This window comes from Nicotiana tomentosiformis, chromosome 5 (assembly GCF_000390325.3).
Source record: "Nicotiana tomentosiformis chromosome 5, ASM39032v3, whole genome shotgun sequence".
Lineage (NCBI taxonomy): Eukaryota > Viridiplantae > Streptophyta > Magnoliopsida > Solanales > Solanaceae > Nicotiana > Nicotiana tomentosiformis.
The window spans coordinates 42,101,577-42,121,549 of NC_090816.1; the positions used below are offsets into that span (position 1 = coordinate 42,101,577).

A 19,973-nucleotide genomic window follows, 5' to 3' on the forward strand; every position below is an offset into this window, starting at 1 on the left:
TTTTCTTCCATACTTTCGTGATGCAGAAGAACCAGATATTTTGGAACTTGTGCAGGATATAACTCCACCTCCTTCTCTAACCAATGTTGCATCTTCTTCTTCTCAACAAAATTAAAATAAGTAACCACAAAGGACAAAAAGTATTCAAGAGCTCTATGATGGCACAGAAGAAGTTACTAATTTTGATTTTTATATTGTCTCTTTGCTGATAGTGAACCAATGAACTTTGATGAAGTTGTTACAGATAAAAGAAGGAGACAGGCCATGCAGGAGGAGATCGAGTCAATAGAAAAGAATAACACTTGGGAATTAGCAACTCTTCCCAAGGGTCATCAAGCAATAGGAGTAAATGGGTATACAAAACAAAGAAAAATGATGATGGAGAAGTGGAGAGATACAAGGCACGACTTGTGGCTAAAGGCTATAAGGAAAGACAAGGAATTGACTATGAAGAAATCTATGCACCTGTTGCCCGCATAGAGATGATTTGTTTGTTGATCTCTATGGCGGCACAAATGAAGTGAAAAATCCATCAACTAGACGTCAAGTCAGCCTTCTTGAATGGCTATCTTGAAGAAGAAGTCTATGTTGAACAACCATTGGGATTCGTGGTCAAAAACCATGAAATTAAAGAGTTGAAGTTGAACAAAGCTTTATATGGGTTGAAGCAAGCCCCACGGGCATGAAATAGTTGCATCGACAAGTATTTTCAAAATAATGGGTTTACTCATTGTCTCCATGAATATGCTCTTTACTTTAAAGTTCATACTAGTGGAGATATCTTGCTTGTTTGTCTTTATGTTGATGTTCTTATTTTCACGGGTAATAACCCAAGTTTGTTTGAAGTTTTTAAGAAAGATATGTCCTGTGAGTTTGAGATGACGGCCGTAGGGTTCATGTCATACTACTTGGGCCAAGAAGTGAAGCAGATGGAGGGTAGAATTTTCATCTCTCAAGAAAGCTATACGAAGGAGATCTTAAAGAAATTCAACATGCTCGGTTGTGACCCCGTGAACACACTGATGGAGAGTGAGAGAAAATTGTCCGAGTTTGATGAAGGAAAAAACTTGGATCCCGCATTTTTCAAATGTCTTGTGGGAAGTTTGAGATACTTGACTTGTATCAGGCCAGATATACTCTTTATAGTTGGAGTAGTAAGTCACTTCATGGAAGCTCCTACCTCCACTCACTTGAAGGTCACTAGAAGAATTCTTCGTTACCTAAAAGGTATGATTGACTTTGGGCTATTTTATCCCTCTTCTAGTGATTTTAACCTTGTGGGATTTTGTGATTATGATTATGCAGGAGATATTGATGATAGAAAAAGTACAACTAGTTTTGTATTTTTCTTGGGCGATTCTGTTATTTCTTGGAGTTTGAAGAAACAATCAATTTTTACTCTTTCGACTTGTGAAGCTGAATATATAGCAGCAACATCTTGTACATGTCATACTATTTGGCTGAGAAGATTGTTGAAGGAGCTCAATTTATCACAAATCGAAGCTACAAAGATTTGTATTGACAACAAATCTGCACATGCACTCTCGAAGAATCCAGTGTATCATGATCGAAGCAAGCATATTGATACAAGGTATCACTTGATCAGAGAATGCATTGCCAAGAAGGAAGTCAAGCTCATGTATGTGAAATCTCATGATCAAGTTGCAGATATTTTTACCAAGCCTCTCAAGTTTGAAGATTTTCAAAGAATGATATCAAGACTTGGAATGAAAAAGAAAAATTAAAATTAAGGGAGAGATTTGTCGGACCATTCCCAATTGAAATAAAAAGAATAAAACTGATTAGATGAAATGGGTGGCAATTGTAGGCTCACAACTTGGTCTTGCAACAAGGTACACCGTTTTGGATGGCAACTTGCAAAGCAAATTGTAATGGAATGAACCATTCTGATTTGTTCATATGTTGGCAAGTTCTCCGATAAATTGGAGCTTATTTCTCTCATTCAGACACACCAAAACAAAAGAGAATCAACTAAAGTTAGAGAGAGTAATCCACAGATTGTAGTCTGTGAGATAAATAGTGGGTGTGAGTAATATTGTAGTGAGGTGTTTAAAATAAAGAGTGTTATTTCTTTTGAAGTTGTAGTAGTCTCTTGACACTACTAAGTTGTAATATTATAGTGGTAATATTACTTTACTCGGGTATTGTATTTTACCCCGTTAAAATATTTAGTGTCTTTGTTACTCTATTGTGTTATTGTTATTAATCGTGGATATTATTTCTGGGCGGGATATTATTCTTCCCAACAACGTGGTATCAGAGCCATGGCGAGTAATGGTCCGCTGTCTTTTTAGTATCTCCGTCTCACAAAAGATAATTATGAGAAATGGTGTCTACGCATGAAAGCCATTCTTGGCTCCCAGGATGTGTGGGAAATCGTAGACAAGAGGGTATGCAAAATTCGATAATGAGAAAGCTCTGCCTCAAAATAAAAAAGAGGTCTTGGCAAAGATAAGGAAGAAGGATCAACAAGCCCTCACGCTCATCCACCAATATTTGGATGATGTCATGTTTGAGAAGGTGGCAAATGCTACTACCTCAAAGGAAGCTTGGGAGATTTTACAAAATTCTCTCCAAGGAGTTGACAAGGCGAGGAAGGTAAAACTTCAAACTCTAAGGGCTGATTTTAAAGTTTTAAAAATAAAAGAATCCGAATGCATTTCACAAATTTGTGAGACAAAAAGGAGTCTCACAAAACTAATGTCAATTGTGCGCTCTCTCTCTTGGTTGGATATTCGTATATCTATATGAGATTCACTTTTATCATTCTATTTGTTAAACATTTTTAGTCAAACTAGTTGCCATCGATCATTATTGTATTACTCCCTCCCTTTCAATTTATGTGAACGCATTTTCTTTTTAGTTCGTGCCAAAAAGAATGACTCATTTCCTTATTTGAAAATAATTTACCTTTATGTAATGATTTATAGCTACACAAAATATTTGTACCTCATTTTACACCACAAGTTCAAAAGTTTTCTCTCTATTCTTAAACTCTGTGCTCAGTCAAATAGGTTTACATAAATTGAAACGGAGGGAGTATTAAGAAAAAGAAAGTAGCATGATTGCTGAGGAGTGTTGAATATCTTAGTAGGTACGTTGATGCCAACTTTAAGCACACGATTGTAGAAACAGGCTCTGGAATTTAATTATATTACTTAGACAATATGTAGAATCTTTTTGATTGATCCGAAAGGTCAGGGTTATATGTCTCGACTTTGTTGATTTAGGAGTAAAATTAAGTCAAATGATATAAATTTGATCTGTAATATTTCTGTACAACAACATCAATAATTCTGCATCAATCTCTAACTCAAGTTAAATTAATTATACAATCTAATAATTACTAACTATGTCTTTCCATTTAAGCTCATCTCAGCTAACATTATACAACAAAAAAATGAAAATAAAAAGTACTACTGGTACTTCTCCATATGTTCTACTAGTACATAAATTTATTACATGACTAAAAGACTCCTAAAAAAACGTAGGAACTAAAGTAGACTAAACCTACCTACATGGTTTAAACATACTCTCATCTTATTGTTATCATATATCTTTTCCTTCTACATGAATTCTAATTAAGAGAGTGTAGAATTTTCAAGATAACTTTGTTCCACGTTAACACCTTCAATTATTATGATTTCACACTAACAAACTAGTGTACCTTAAGATCGACAAAAGACATGACCAAACTATATCAAGAGTATTTTGATAATTTAGATTTTGAAACTAAACTGCAACACACATTACTATTGTGTTGTATTCCAATCCTTACTATCACTGTAAAGGATCTTCCCCTCTTTTCTCTGACTCTAGGCAACCTATGGAGTTATTTCCTACAGCTGCTAGCTAGCCAGAAGCTCTTCAAACCTTTCTCTTTTTTCTCGCGCTGCTTGTCCAATCCATCCCCTTAAGGCTTCAACTGATAAAGTTGTCCACTTTTGACCCAATACACCTCATATCTATCCCGTATTGAGCCCGAAAATGCGATACACATATTGGTTTCAAGCTAAATACTCTTATATTTGAGGACCTTCCTTTATCCTTTAATTTCAGTGTGTGGCTGTAGGCGATATCCAAGTCCGCTTTTCTTCGGCTGCTCGTTGGCAAGAAGCATGTCAGACTCTCTTTGCCAAACAACTCTGTCGATCAAGGTAGTAGTGTCACGATTCAAATCTCACCATGGCTATGTTGGCACCTAACCCAACCCGCTAGGCGAACTAACACATATAATTAACTATAACGACATAATATATATAAAAGATGTCCAACTGTCTAATATTGATAAATGCAGAAATAAGTCTAAAACCAACATAAAAGTGTGGAAGTATAACATCAACCCCTAAGAAGTGGTAGTACGAGTAATGAGCTACTGAACAGAATGCAACATAGTTTCAAAGTACAAAAAGTATTTGGAATAAGAAATAGTGGAGAAGGTAAAGGGAGACTATAACGACAAACCGATTGTTTTCAGTTCTAGCATCCCGTTCTTTGATTTGAGACTTCCCTTAGATTCATTTGGTGATTTATAACTTGGGGGTATGATTGGTTCTGGTGGTCCTGAGAGGTTCGAAAATGATTTGGAATACTTAGTTCCTAACTAGTAGCCTTAAGTTAAGAGAGTTGACCAAAGTTAACATTTTAAGTAAACGGACTCAAAATCATGATGTGAAAGTTTCTATAGGTTCGTATGATAATTTTGGACTTGTACACATATTCATTTTAGCACCCCAAGAGGTTCGAGTGTGATTTGGCACTATCGTGAGAAAGCTGGAACTTGAAGTTTTCTAAAAGTTCTTAAGTTTGATTTGCACCTTGATTCTTAGTTGTGATATTTTCATATGTGTTTTGGGCATTTGGACAAGTCCATATAGGGTATTTGAACTTTTTGGGATAGAATGGAGGGAACCTGAGGGGCTCGGGTGAGTTTCGACACGTTTGGGATTTGGGTCGTGACAAAGACTCCATAAGCTGCGAATCGAAGCACAACAGCTTACCAGGAAATGTCTAAATTATGCTCCTAAGCTCCTCCTGAACATCTCTAAAACCAATGCCAGAATTTGCATAAAAATATACAAAAGTATAATATGAGTATTAAAGGCAATGTGTACTCAATAAGTATCAAGTCTAACCTTGATTAAGTAGCAGCGAGGTTTGACAAAAATGATACTCAATTTTCATAACTTGAGTAGTTCATAATCAATAGAAACACAGCGATCTAATAAAGAAATAGTGGATGTAGATGATCATGTCCAATCCACACTTAATAATAAGTGGGAAGCGGTTGTTGCAATTATTATACTCAACATGAGTCAGGGTCGAATTTCTCAGGGAGTTTACAAGCGGTATTAAGGTAAATACTTGATGAGAGAACGTGAAATAACCAAATTATCCTTTCAAACAAGAGGGATTATTATTATCTAATTATAACACTAAGAATTTAGACTAAATAAAAGCGACTAGAGAATAAATTATTTTTGGCGTTTTTATCAATAGAGCAAAAGCCTAGGGATATAACTTTCACCTAGGTGTAAACCTAATGGGTATGCTAGGTTAATGCTTTCTTGGTAGATCGGGGTGTATTATGACTCTCAATACTCGAGTATCCACTCAATACCTCTCGGTCATAAAGTTGTTTTGCCCAATTTAGCTTTCTCAAGATCAAATGTGTAGTAATCTAAGCAATTAATATGAATCCAAGTAGGGTTTTCCCTACCTCTAGTTCAAACCCTTTAATCAAACTAGCCAAAACCTTAACTAGCTCAATTTTTTGTTACCCAAGTTTTCTAGACGAGGTTCCTCTTTCTCAAGTAAGAACTAAATCAAATAAAAAATAAATCAATATTTGCAACCATTAATTCTAGATATAAATCATAAACAAGGCCAAATAACAAATATTCAATCATAAACAAGCATTAGTATTAACAATACATAAGTTTTACACACTAAGGTTGAATCACAATACTAGATAAAATCTAGCTACTCATGCTTGAAGACATGAAAAACAAAATAGAAGAATTAATTAAAGACATAAACTACAATTAAAAGATAAAAGTAGTGAGTCTTATTCAATTTTGATCACAACTTGCCCAAAAAGGTAAAATATAACCGGCTTAGTTATTAATAATACAAAAATTGCCCTAAAAAGTGTTTCCCGTCTATTTATAATACCCAAATATTTGCTGATAAAAATACCTTTCGAGAGGTTCTGCGGCCGCACAATTCCATGTGCGCACTGCACTTCTCTTCTGCTCTTGCATGCAGAGGAAATCTGTGGCCGCATAATTATCTCTGCGGTTGCACTTCAGCTTTTGCGGCCGTACATTTTGATTGCGGACCGCGTTCTCAAGTGGCTTCACACTCGGTCTTCCGCACCGTCTTTGAACTTGTCAAACTTTGTCAGTGCAACCAGCTTTTGCAGCCGCATAATTTGGTGTGCGGACCACACTTATACAAACTCCTCAGAGGCTTTAGGGCTTCATGGCTTCATCTGCGGTTGCACTTCTATTTATGCGAACCGCATAATCATCTGCGACCGCAGAATTAATTCTGTGGACCGCACTTCTTCTTGCAGCTATCCTTTTTGCCTTGTTGATCTGGAATATTCCTTTTTGATTTAGTTTTTTTCGTTAATCTCCAATCCTCTAATATGCCTACAATTCACACAATTTTATTAGATTTGGAAATAAAAATTATTACTTTCGGACTAAAATTAAAGCAAGAAGGTACTACAAAGTGGTAAAAATCCACACTTATCAACTTCTCCAAACTTTAGTCTTTGCTTGTCCTTAAGCAAATAGATTAGTTCCCATCTTCTCTAAGTTAAATGTCATTTCAAAGAGTCAATTGTAAGTCATTCATACTCAGTTAGGACCAATAATTACCCATAATACTCATGCATTTTCAACAAGGTGACAAAACATATGTTACGTGCAGATAACTTTAGTGTGACATTTAAGCTTCAAGAATTGACTTCACTCATCAAGGACTCTTGTTTGATCATGTAAATCATGGTGGAATCCAAACTCTTCCTCCTCTACCTTCCATTTTCCATGCTCACTTCAAGAATTAACACTCAATTTCTAGAGCAATAAAGGATTTACTCTTCTCTCACAAAGGAATGTCACAAGTAAAGCTTCAATTACCATAGGTCTGCCCCTTATGTAAATCTCCACTAATATAAGCTCACTCGGTTCAAAATCAAGTAGGACTTCTTTCAGATTGTAATGAAGACTTTTGGATTGAGGTGGGATACCATATGGGATAAGTGGTTACACCTTTCCTTAAGCATTCTACTTTTCATTTCTTGGCTCACATTTACCAAACCCTTAGAGCCATTCCTTCTTTTTGGGGGCTAGTGAGACTTGCCATCACTCTTAATTGTTCATTTCATTCTTTATCTCCCTTGATGCTCATACTAGAGATAGTTGTCTCTTTTTGATTTCATCAGTCTCCCTTTTTATTTTTATTTTGGCATTTTCCTTTTTGTTCTTTCTTTTCTTGCCTTCTCTTTTCATGGAGATGATTTCTTTTCTCTCTTTTCAGTGCATTGATATCTCTTTTAGATTCCTCAACCTTTGCCCCCAAGCTTATTAAGCCTTAAGCCACTTATTACAGAGTGCTAAGGAAGGCTCGGGTACCAAGAGAGGGTTATGATCAAAATGGATAAAGGCTTATAGTATGGTTACCAATAGAGAAAGGCTTAAGGCTCAAATGGATTGAATAGGGATAACGAACATATGGTGGCAAATATAAAACTCAAACGAACCAAGGAAATCCTACAATTATCTTTCAAACCAAGCAAACCTAGAATTTTACCTTGAAACACATTCGGGGAAAGTTCTAGACTATCCACTCAAGTACTTGGACAAGCAACAAAATGTCACCTCACCGCTCATGCAACTAGACCATAAAAAAAGATAAAGTCTAAAACCCACAACGATCACAGTCAAGTTAAAGATCACTATGATCCAATCAATCACTTAATGATTATCAAAGTCAATTCAAGAACCTCAAAGTCACTAACTAGAGCTATTTTATTCATAAAACCTTGCTTCAAACTATAAGCATGTAGTTAAGTGTGTTGGTGCCAAATGAAGCATGAATGACTCTTTTAGAGAATGACTTAGTTAGTGCTTTTATTCATTACTACTTACTACTACTATTACCTAAATATGAAACAGACTCATTCCCTTAAGAAAGTTATCATGTTATCTATCCTCGGGAAGAGTCACCCGGTTCACACAAAAGACAACTTTTGGAAAGAACTATGGCATTAAGAAAACCAAAGGCTTATTATCAATACTACTATAAAAAATCATAAATGCTACTAAAATGAAATGCAATTAAAGATAAACAACTAAAGAAGCTAATGAAGGTAACAACTACTAAATATAACATAAAAATAAAGTAGAATCATCCAATTATTAAATTCCAAAGTACCCAAATGTATCAAATAATATCCACCCTTCCCCCACCCCACCCCACCCCTGCCTCGAATAAAAATAAGCATTGTCCCTAATGCTTATTAAAATAAGATCAAAGAGTAGAGAGGGCGAAGAAACTCCCTAAGTGTCCTCAGTCATCACAGTGTCCCCAGCAACATCAGTCTCAGCCAACTGAATATCATCATCAAGTCTGGGAGTGTCCGGAGAAGTGAACATCGCACGACACTGCCTCAGCAGTGTCAGTGGCAAGCCACGGCTCCTCAATGTGAGCAGCGAGATCATCCGATGAAGATGGAGCTGGGTGGGGCTGGGAGGGGTCAAGTAGCATGTCAAATGGAAAATCTTCGGCCTCAGCTAACCATGTCACCTCATCTCGAAGCTCATCAACTGACTTCTGGCTGGCCTGTGACTTCCTCATTTTCTTCACTTGCTTGGTCAATCCCTCAATCACAGCACCTTATTGTACCAATGTATCCATGATGACCTTCTGGTTGTCCAAGACTTTTCTAATCTTTTCATCAATGCCAGAGGGTCCGGGGGCGCTCGTGTATATATCTGCCCTGCAACAGTACTAGAGATTTCAGGCAACTTTGAAGCAGTTGCTTGCATCTAGTTATTGAGACTCACTAATGTATAGGAGACTTGCAAAGCAGATAATATACCTATAGGCATGGGGACCGACCTCAGAGCTAGAGTAGGAAATGCAGTAGGAGCTGTAGGAGTTTTAAGAGGAGCTAATGATGGTGGCTCGGGCATAGCAGCTGCTGCACTGGTAGAAGGCTCAGCTGATGTGGATGGAATATCAGACAAAACATCAACTACCACTACCGGCTCATCAGACTGGCCAGCAATAGTAGAAGGCTGAGCACTCTTCTTCAGGTTCCTTGGATACTGCAACTTGTACCAATCAAACGGCCATGCCGGCTTGATTTTGGTATCAAATGGCCTGGGCTCCACCTTGGTGTCTGCCAGATACTCAGTAATAGTGTTTGAGTAGGGTAAGAGGTGTTACTCTGCTGTGCCACAAAGGAGATTTTAGCCAATATTAGGGCACCCAGATTGATCAGGTATCCGACCATAATAGAAGCCACTAGAATAGCTCGAAGAATGGGCAGGTTGTTCTCATTAAGGCACGAGTTAAGCCTGCTAAATACAAAGGTTTTCCATTCTTTAGCCTCGAAACTCAGAGTGTTCCGGAGGATAGGCACCCCAGCAGCAATCCAAGGAGGTGTGGATCTAGATGCTAGAATCTTCGCAAGCCACAACCTAGCCTCTTCTTTCAAAGCCAACATCTCTAAATACTCTTTCGGCTCCACATCATCAAACCCCAAGTACGCATTCAGAGTATGCTGATGATATTTCACCTTCAAGTTTCGCACATTGGTGACCTTTGTCTCTTTGAGAATATGTGTTGTGTTGGCTTAGAATTCCCGGACAAGATGCTCCTTTACATCCACTAGTTTCTCAGTAAACAACATCTACCCTTTTCTTTTAGTAAATTGCTCCAAGACTGTGGGGTTGTATTTGTCAAGATCATTGAGTAAGAACTGCTGCTCATGAGTCAAGGACCTAATAGGCCACCACATTCGGAAATCAGAAAATGTCGACGGCTCACAAATCTACCTTCTCAGACCTCCTTCTTCTTTGACCTAGCCAAACCTGCCTGTGCACCTATATCCCCTCTCCCATCATCCGGGGCATCATCAAAATTAGAGCTCGTGGCAGTTGCATTGGACTTCTGACTATCACTCCCCACACCTTGGAAGTTTTATGGGATGTAGAAGGCACATCCAGAGTCTCAAGCTGCCTCTGTGGCCTGGATTGTTCTTCAGCGTGCTCCTTCGGTAATGACACAGAATTCCCCTCAGTGGCTTCCATAGACGGGGCATATGAGCTAGACTTTGAGAGGTCTCTACCTCTCCCATGGCCTGATGTTGCTTTCTTGGAGATAGTTTTCGGCACATTTGGGAGAAAGGCACCTCTGCCCCTGCCCTTTGAAGATTCTCTTCTTCGTTTGGTAGATTCACCTCGACCTCGTGATCGTAACCTTGTCTGTATAAGCACAGAGAGAATTATCAGTTAAAAGTCATGTTTTAGAACTGCTAAGACATATGGAAGTGACTGAGAACAACATAGAAGTAGTGAGGTATCAGTTAGTTAAGCATGCAGAAGAAATAGGGAAGTGCGGTCCGCATAATTTGGAGTGCGGACCGCATAATTCCAAGTATGGCCGTACTTCTGCATAGATGTTGAAGGTGCTTAGATGCACCCTTCTCTGATTGACAGTGCAGGGACCATTTATGGTCACAGAATTCATATGCGGCCCGCACAATTTTAAGTGCAGTCCGCACTTTAGAAGCTCAGAGGGTAAGCTTCTGATTGACAGATAAGACCATCTATGTGACCTCTCTAGAAATTCTACGGTCTGCACAATTTAAAGTGTGTCCGTAGAAACACCATCCAACAAGTTATTTTAACTAGAAAATTATTGACCGCACAATTCCAAGTGCAGTCCGTACATTTAAAAACACAAACGGGCAGGTCTCACATTACCTAGGTTATCCAAAAATTTGTTCAAATCTATTTGGCTAAATGGTATAGACGTAGAAATTAGTTAACTCAACCCAACCTAGCATGCTTTATCAACATACCTACTACAAACTACCCCACATGGACACACTGAAGGAATATAATAACAAATGACCTAAAAAGAAGTTAAAAAGGAAAAATAAATTCAAAAATATAAATAAAGTAAAATCAACATGAAATGAAGCATACCGGATGGTGTAAATGTTCAAAGATCCTAGTGAATTCAAATGGCGGTGTGTGATTGAAAGTGCTAAATCCTCAGGTAAACTCTCAGAATAATAGTAACTTTGCAAATTGGGAAAAGTGTAAAATGAGACTATCAGTTCTATTTATACTCAGATAAATTGGAAGGTTAAAGAGGCGAGTGAGACCACACAATTTCAAGTGCGGGCCGCACTCTGCTACCTGGCCTTCAGTGGTCAAACTCTCCTGTGCGGTCCGCAAAATTAAAAGTATAGCAGTACAATTTTCCGAAAGTCCGCATTTTTGCCCCACATTGACCGGTGAAAAGTTCAGAGGACCTTTCATTTGACATCTAAGTTTGCCCATGCAAGTGCGGTACGCAGATGCACAAGGGCTTCTGCGATGACACTCTTTTGTTGCGGCCGTACAAAGGAAAAGAGCAGTCTGCATTTCCTGTTTTGATAACACAGCATTGTCTTGCCATTTCTCATCTCTCATCCCTATAGCACACTTCAAATTAAGTTAAAAACATGTAATAACATCTACCTAAAAAGAGAAAAAGGAAAAGAACTTGGGTTGCCTCCTAAGAAGCGCCTTATTTAACTTTGTGGCACGACGCGATGGCATAGCATCCTCATGTGAAATAAATAACTGCCGCCACATGACTCTCTCCAACGTTTCCCAAGTAGTGCTTCACCTGGTGACCATTGACTCGAAATATTTCATTCTTTTTGTTCTTCAAATCCAATGCATTGAAGGGTGTCACACCAACAATTTCAAATAGATCACTCCACTTGGACTTAAGTTTCCCAGGAAACATCCTCAACCTTGAGTTAAACAACAACACTAGATCACAGGCCTTGAGCTCTTTGTTACAAATGTACTTGTCATGAAGACATTTCATCTTTTCTTTGTACAAGGACAAACTCTCACAAGTATGATATCGGAACTCATCCAGTTCATTCAAGTGTGTAACCCGCAAGTTAACAGCTTCATCCCAATCAAGATTCAATTTCTTCAAGGCCCACATTGCTTTGTGCTCTAGTTTCACCGGAAGATGACAAGCTTTCCTGAACACTAACCGGTATGGAGACATCCTGATAGGCGTTTTATAATCCATCCGATATGCCCATAGTGCATCATCAAGCCTCTTGGACCAATCTGCCCGGTTTGTATTCACGGTTTTAGACAAGATACTCTTAATCACCAGGTTGGAGACTTTCACTTGACCACTAGCTTGTGGCCGATAGGTAGTCATGGCATTATGAGTAACACCATACTTGCTAAGTAAAGTGTCGAAAGCCTTGTTGCAAAAATGTGACTCCCCATCACTTATGATTGCACGTGGAGTACCAAATCTTGTGAAAATATTCTTCTTCAAGAAAGACACTACACTTCTAGCCTCATTGTTGGGTAAGGCAACGACCTCAACCCATTTGGACACATAATCCACGGCGACCGAAATGTAAGTATTTCCACAAGAAATCACAAAATGGCCCATAAAGTCAATTCCCCAAACATCAAAGATATCAATCTCCAAGATGGTTGTAAGAGGCATCTCATGTTTCTTTGAAATTCCACCGGCCTACTGACATTCATCACATCTTTTTACCAAGTCATTTGCATCTTTATAGAGACTCGACCTATAGAAACCACAACTTAGAACTTTAACCACCGTTCATGCTCCACTATGATGACCACCATATGGCGAAGAATGATAAGCTCCAAGAATATCACCTTGCTCTTCTTCCGGAACACACCTCCTAATCACCCCCATCCGTGCAAATCCGAAAAAGGTATGGCTCATCCCAATAGTAGTCTTAACAATCCCTTTTTACCTTTTTCCATTGGTTTGAAGAGAACTCATCCAGAATGATACCACTCACAAGAAAATTTGCCAAGTCCACAAACCACGGTACTTCTTTCATTGATAGTGCTAAAAGTTTCTCATCGGGGAAAGAGTCATTGATTTCAAGGCCGTCATGTGGCCTCCCCTCCTCCTCCAAATGAGACAAGTGGTATGCCACTTGATTTTCACTACCTTTCTTGTTTTGAATATCAATATCAAATTCTTGCAACAAAAGTACCCATCGCATCAACCGAGCTTTATATTCATTTTTGCTCATAAGATAGCGAAGTGTTGCATGATCCGTATGGACAATAACTTTGGCACCCATCAAGTACGGGCGGAACTTATCAATTGCAAACATAATAGGAAGGAGCTCTTTTTTCGTAACGGTATAATTGACTAGGGAACTATTCATGGTCTTACTATCATTGTAAACTGGATGAAGAGCCTTGTTGATACGTTGTCCCAAAACAGACCCTACCGCTACATCACTTGCATCACACATGAGCTCAAATGGCAAACTCTAATTTGGAGAGGTAATGATAGGAGTAGTTGTCAACATGAACTTAAATTGTTCAAAAGACCTCATACAATCATCATTGAAATAAAACGTAGCATCCTTCTCAAGGATCTTACACAATAGGTTCACCACTTTAGAGAAATCTTTGATAAAGCGCTGGTAGAAACTCGCATGGCCTAAGAAACTCCACACACCCTTTACCGAGGTGGGGGTGGAAGCTTAGAAATAACCTCAAACTTTGCCTTGTCAACTTCAATATCATTCTTTGTGATCTTATGGCCAAGTAAAATGCCTTCCTCAACCTTGAAATGATATTTCTCCCAATTGAGCACCAAATTCTTTTCCTCACATCTAGCCAACACTTTGACCAAATTTGCAAGACAATCATAAAAAGAATCTCCAACCACCGAAGTCATCCATGAAGACCTTAAAGTAGTCTTCCACCATATCCGTGAAAATAGCCATCATACACCGTCGAAAAGTCATCGGTGCATTGCACAAACAAAAAGGCATCCGTTTGAAGGCAAAAATACCATAAGGACATGTAAAGACAGTTTTCTCTTAATCTTTCAGAGCAATAAGAATTTGGTTGTATCCCGAGTACCCATCAAGAAAATAATAGAAAGCACGGTCGGCCAATCTATCGAGCATTTGATCCATAAAAAGGAGGGAAAAGTGATCCTTCCTTGTGACTTTGTTGAGCTTATAATCGTCCATACAAACTCTCCACCTAGTGAACGTTCTTGTGGGTATCAACTCATTCTTATCATTGGTAACAGACGTCATGCCTCCCTCTTTGGAACACATTGAACCGAAGAGGTCCATAAACTATCAGAAATGGGGTAGACATCCCCGGCATCCAACTACTTGATAATCTCTTTCTTGACCACTTCTTGCACAGCTTCATTGAGTCTTCTTTGATGTTCAATGGACGGTTTAGCTCCATCATCCAACTTGATATTTTGCATGAAAAATGTGGGGCTTATACCCCGAATATCCACCAAAGACCACCCAATAGCCTTCTTCCTCTTTTGCATCACCGCCAATGTGGAATCAACCTGCACGTTAGTCAAACAAGAGGAAAGAATAACCGGTAAAGTAGAGCAAGGGCCAAGAAATTAATACCGATAGTGTGGTGAAAATAGTTTTAACTCCAAAGTAGGTGGCTCTTAAATAGAAGGCTTTATAGGAGGAGTCTTCCTATTTTCAAGATCCAAAGATAATATATGGGGTGCATAGTTGTACGACTCCATTCCTTGCAAAGAGTTCACACATTCCATGAAACCATCCATCTCATCATCATCGAAGTTGAGCAAAATGCTTCCAACATATCACAAACATTGATTGTAGCACTTGTATAATCAATTATAACATCGGTCACCAAGTCCACAAAAGAACACACTTCATTGCTATTTGGTTGCCGCATAGATTTGTAAACATGAAAAACTACTTTTTCATAACCAAACCGGAAAGTGAGTTCTCCGGCTTCCATATCACAAAGAGCCTTACCCGTAGCAAGGAAAGGTCTTCCAAGAATAATAGGCACTTCATAATCAACCTCACAATCTAGAATAACAAAGTCCGCCGGAAGAATGAACTTATCAACTCCGACCAATACATCCTCAATCACTCCCAATGGCCTCTTCATGGTACGATCGGGCATTTGCAACCTCATAGATGTGGGTCTTGGTTTCCCAATTCCTAAATTTTTAAAAACTGAATAGGGCATTAAATTGATATTCGTCCCAAGATCACAAAAAGCTTTAGCAAAATTAGCACTCCCAATAGTACAAGGAATCGTGAAAGCATCGGGATCCTCCAACTTATGAGCCATGGAATGAACAATTTCACTCACTTGATGAGTGATTTTATTAGTTTCAAAATTCATCTAACTCTTCTTGGTCACAAAATCTTTCATAAACTTGGAATAATCAGGGATTGGTTCCAAAGCTTCTACCAATGGAACATTACTAGAGAGACTTTTCGTTATTTGAATAAACTTCTTGAATTGATTCTCACTAGTTTTCTTGGGAAGTCTTTGAGGAAACGGAGGTGGACGCTTAGGCAAGGGTGCCTTAACCTTTTGCATTACCGGTTCTGGTATGTAAATAATGTGCTCCCTAGATGGATTCACCTCTTCTTGATTCTCCTCCATACTATCATCAATGTCAATCCGAACCTCATCACTTGCTTGAACATCATTGTTTGGGATTTCCTGCTCTTGGATCACTTGGTCGCCTTTGATTTGAGGTGGGTGCATTCGCACCTCTTCCATTTCTTGTGATAACTGCCATGGCATGCCCTGTGTTATTACCACCCTTTGGGTTTACCACTGTGTCACTTGGCAGTTTACCCTTAAGATGAGTATTAAGAGCTTGAGAGCCCTATTCGAACTTCAAGATTACGGATTGAGGTGGCATGCGAGGCAAGTTCGGCATCCGAGTCCGCATTCTTCTCCATATTTTGCTTAAACATGTTGTCAATACGGCCCATTTTATTGTTTGAAGAACTTGAAACAAGGGAAGGAAAAGGGGGTGCGTTGCTAGGTTGTTGATACATTGGGGGACTCTGAAAACCCGATCCTCTATTTCCATGATTGTTAATATTTTCCCAACTTCCTTTATTGTTGCCTCCCCAATTTCCTTAATTTGTGTTGTTGTGCCAATTCCCTTGATGGTTAGGAACCCAATTGCCTTGTTTAGTATGAGAACACCATTGTTGTTGATTGGAGCCTTGGAAATTGCTCAGTTTCCCTTAGTAATTGTTAACATATTGTACCTCTTCTTCTTGCTCATGATAAGAATCATCTTGATCAAAACTATCATCATCTTGTGCATAATTTTACACTCGGGTTTGAAATTGTGGACCCTTGGTCCTTTTCTTGTTGACAAACACATTTACCCCTTCCATAGCATGAACTTGCTTTGGATCTTGTACTTGATTATGTTGGGCCTTAGCGAGTTGGGTCATAGTTGTTGTCAATTCGGCAATGGCTTGCCCATGGTTTTGCAACTCTTTATGAAGAAGAATCATGTTAGGATCACCTTGGAGAACATTAGCTCGGAATTTCCAAGACGATAAAGATTTCGCCATCTCATCAAGAATCTCACATGCCTCCGCATAAGGTGTTGTCATAAAGTTGCCTCCGGCCAATTGATTGACCACACATTGGTCCATTGTATTAATACCACAGTAGAAAGTTTGTTGGATCATGTTGTCGGTCATATCATTGTTCGGGCACTCCTTCACCATTGTCCGGTACCGCTCCCAAATTTCATAAAAAGGTTCATTGGGCTCTTGCTTGAAATCCAATATTTCATCCCGAAGAGTAGCCATGTGCCCGAGAGAGAAAACGTTTGAACTGAATTTTGCCGCCAATTCATCCCAAGTATAGATAGAATGATTAGCCAAGTATTCCAAACAATCCAAAGCCCTATCCTTAGTGTGAAAGGGAAAAGCCTTAGCCTCAAATAATCTTCCAAAATATTTGTTTGTTTTCTCCCCCAACATGTATCCACAAAGCCCTTTAAATGTTTATAAGCATTTTGACTTGGCGCCCTGGTGAAATAGCCTCGTTGCTCAAGCAAAGTAAGTATCACATTGGTAGTTTGAAAGTTTCTCACCCTAATGGAACTTGCATAACCTTCATTGGGCAAAATCCGATATTGCGCCACTTGTGGTTGTGGTGGTGGTGGAGGAGGGAGAGGTGGAGGCACATTGTCTTGTTGAACATGGCCTCAGTGATTTTGTTGTGGAGCTTGAGGCATTTCATCAAGTTTCTCCTGTTTGTCGTCCACCTCTCGCAATGGCATGTTTCCAAGTTCGTTGTTCGTCATTTGGAACCTACGATTACTTCAACAAATTAGAATCACGAAAGTAAAAGAAGATATTCTAAGAAACAAAATCACATATATAGCTAACATCGTAGAAACTCCCCGTCAACGGTGCCAAAATTTGATCACGTCCAATCCACACTCAATAATATATGAGAAATGATCGTTGCAATTATAATACCAATGTGAGTCGGGGTTGAATACCTTAGGGAGTTACAAGCTGTAATAAGGTAAATACATGATGAGAGAGTGAAATAACAAAATTATACTTTCAAACAAGAGGGGTGATTGTTATCTAAATGTAACACTAAGAATTTAGACTAAATAAAAGCGACTAGAGAATAAATTGTATTAGGTATTTTTAACAATTGAGGAAAAGCCTAGGGATGCCTAGGTGTAAACCTAATGGGTATGCTAAGTTAATGCTTGCTTGGTAGATCGGGATGTATTATGACTCAATTCTCGAGTACCACTCAATACCTCTCGGTCATAGAGTGGTTTTGGCCAATTTGGCTTTCTCAAAACCAAATGGGTATCAATCTAAGCAATTGATATGACTCCAAGTCGGGTGTTCCCTATCTCTAGTTCAAACCCTTTAATCAAATTAGCTAAAACCTTAACTAGCTCAATCGTTAGCCAAGCTTTTCTAGACTAGGTTCTTCTTTCTCAAGTAAGATCTAAGTTAAATAGGTATGAATTAATGTTTTCAACCAGTAATCCTAGATATAAATCATAAACAAGGCTAAATAACAAATACTAAATCATAAACAAGCATTAGCATTAACAACCCATAAGTTTTACACATTAGGGTTGGGTCACAATCCTAGATAAAATCTAGCTACTCATGCTTGAAGACATGAAAAACAAAATAGAAGAATTAATCAAAGACAAAAACTACAATTAAAAGATAAAAGTAGTGGGTCTTCTTCAATTTTGATCACAACTTTCACAAAAAAGTAAAATATAACTGCTACAGCTGCCAAGAATATAAAACTTTTCCTAAAAAAGTGTTTCCCATCTATTTATAGTGCTCAGAATTTTGCTGATAAAAATGCCCTATGGGAGGTTCTACGGCCGCACAATTCTATGTGCATACCGCACTTTTCTTCTATTCTTGCATGTGCTGGAAATCTACATCCGCATAATTATCTCTGCGGCCGCACATTTTGATTGCGAGCCGAATTCTTAAAAGGCTTCACACTTGGTCTTCTACACCTTCTTTGAACATGTCAAACTTTGTCAGTGTGATCAGATTTTGCGAACGTATAATTTGGTGTGCGGATCGCGCTTCTACAAACTCCTCATAGGCTTCAGGGCTTTATCTGCGGCCGCACTTCTATTTATGCAGACCCCATAATCATCTGCGGCCGCAAAATTACTTCTACGGATCGCACTTCTGCTTGCAGCTCTCCTTTTTGCCTTGTTGAGCTGGAATAGTCTTTTTTTAGTTAGATTTCTTCGTTAAGCTCCAATCCTCCGACATGCCTGCAATTCTCATAATTTCATTAGGTAATAAGGTGCATAATTAAAGACAACAATAGCTAGCATAGTTTTAGATAAAGTGATCAAAACATAAATCAATGCACCAAATCTGCATAAAAAATTATATGCAAGAAATGACATTAATAGGAATGTGTCTCCATGATTTCTGAATGTCTACTCGTGATAAAGACTCAAACTTTATATTATCAGATACCATCCATGTGTCCAATAAACTTGCACACATATGGCCCAAGGTAAAATGCGTGATCACGTAACTCTGGAATGATGGATCCAAATCTATGCGTCATATCAAATATTAATATCTCAGTAATCAGTAATTAATTCACACGGGATATCCTACGTTCCATAATTAGCTCAACCGCACGAAATGTCCCGTCGTACCAAACCTCAATTTATATTTAAGAGAACCATATACATAGATGTACGCACATGTACATTAGATAGGTGTATGTGGTGCATATGGACAATAGAGATAAACATATAGAAATGTACGCATGTGCATAAAGTATGACTATAGCTACAACATATAATCCAACATACGAAAATAGTCCATCATGCTCGAATAAATAATCAAAATCTTAAACATGATTTCTAGCATGAATAAGTATACTTAAGTAGTCATACAAATAAATAAAGCATATTACGAAATAATACGTATTAAACAAGGTATAAAGAAGCCTAAAATCTACTCCAAGCATGAAACAATCTTGGTATCCACATATACGCTTATCCTCTTGTATTATACGTTACATCCGAATATATAGCATGTAGCACATAAGTTTATTTTAGGAAAAGTTCCCTTAAGTCAAGGTTAGTCATGATACTTACCTTCTCTAAAGTAGGCTTTAACCTTCCAACATTCCTTTTCCTTTATCTTCGGCCGCCAAACATCCACAATCTAGACAAAACTTACTCATGGAAGTAAAATAATGCTACATAAATTAATTCCAAATGATAAAACTTTGATCGATAATAAAATCTCAAAAATTAACAAAACGTCAACTCGGGCCCACATAGTTAAAATT

General features: G+C 38.3%; 1 protein-coding gene across 1 annotated transcript; it reads left to right on the forward strand.

The window, feature by feature from the left end:
* Positions 1-219: 219 nt before the first annotated feature.
* On the forward strand, positions 220-1,745 carry LOC138892238 (uncharacterized mitochondrial protein AtMg00810-like). Its single transcript, XM_070175943.1, has 2 exons — positions 220-353; positions 773-1,745. Exons 1-2 carry the CDS (start codon positions 220-222, stop codon positions 1,743-1,745), a joined length of 1,107 nt encoding a protein of 368 aa, XP_070032044.1.
* Positions 1,746-19,973: the final 18,228 nt, after the last annotated feature.

What these genes read in the sequence shown, in the direction of transcription:
- LOC138892238 (XM_070175943.1), top strand. Translation starts at nt 220, where the DNA reads ATGAACTTTGATGAAGTTGTTACAGATAAAAGAAGGAGACAGGCCATG. An exon ending in CAAGCAATAGGAGTAAATGG is followed by an intron (nt 354 to 772) that starts GTATACAAAACA and finishes AGTTCATACTAG; the next exon opens with TGGAGATATCTTGCTTGTTT.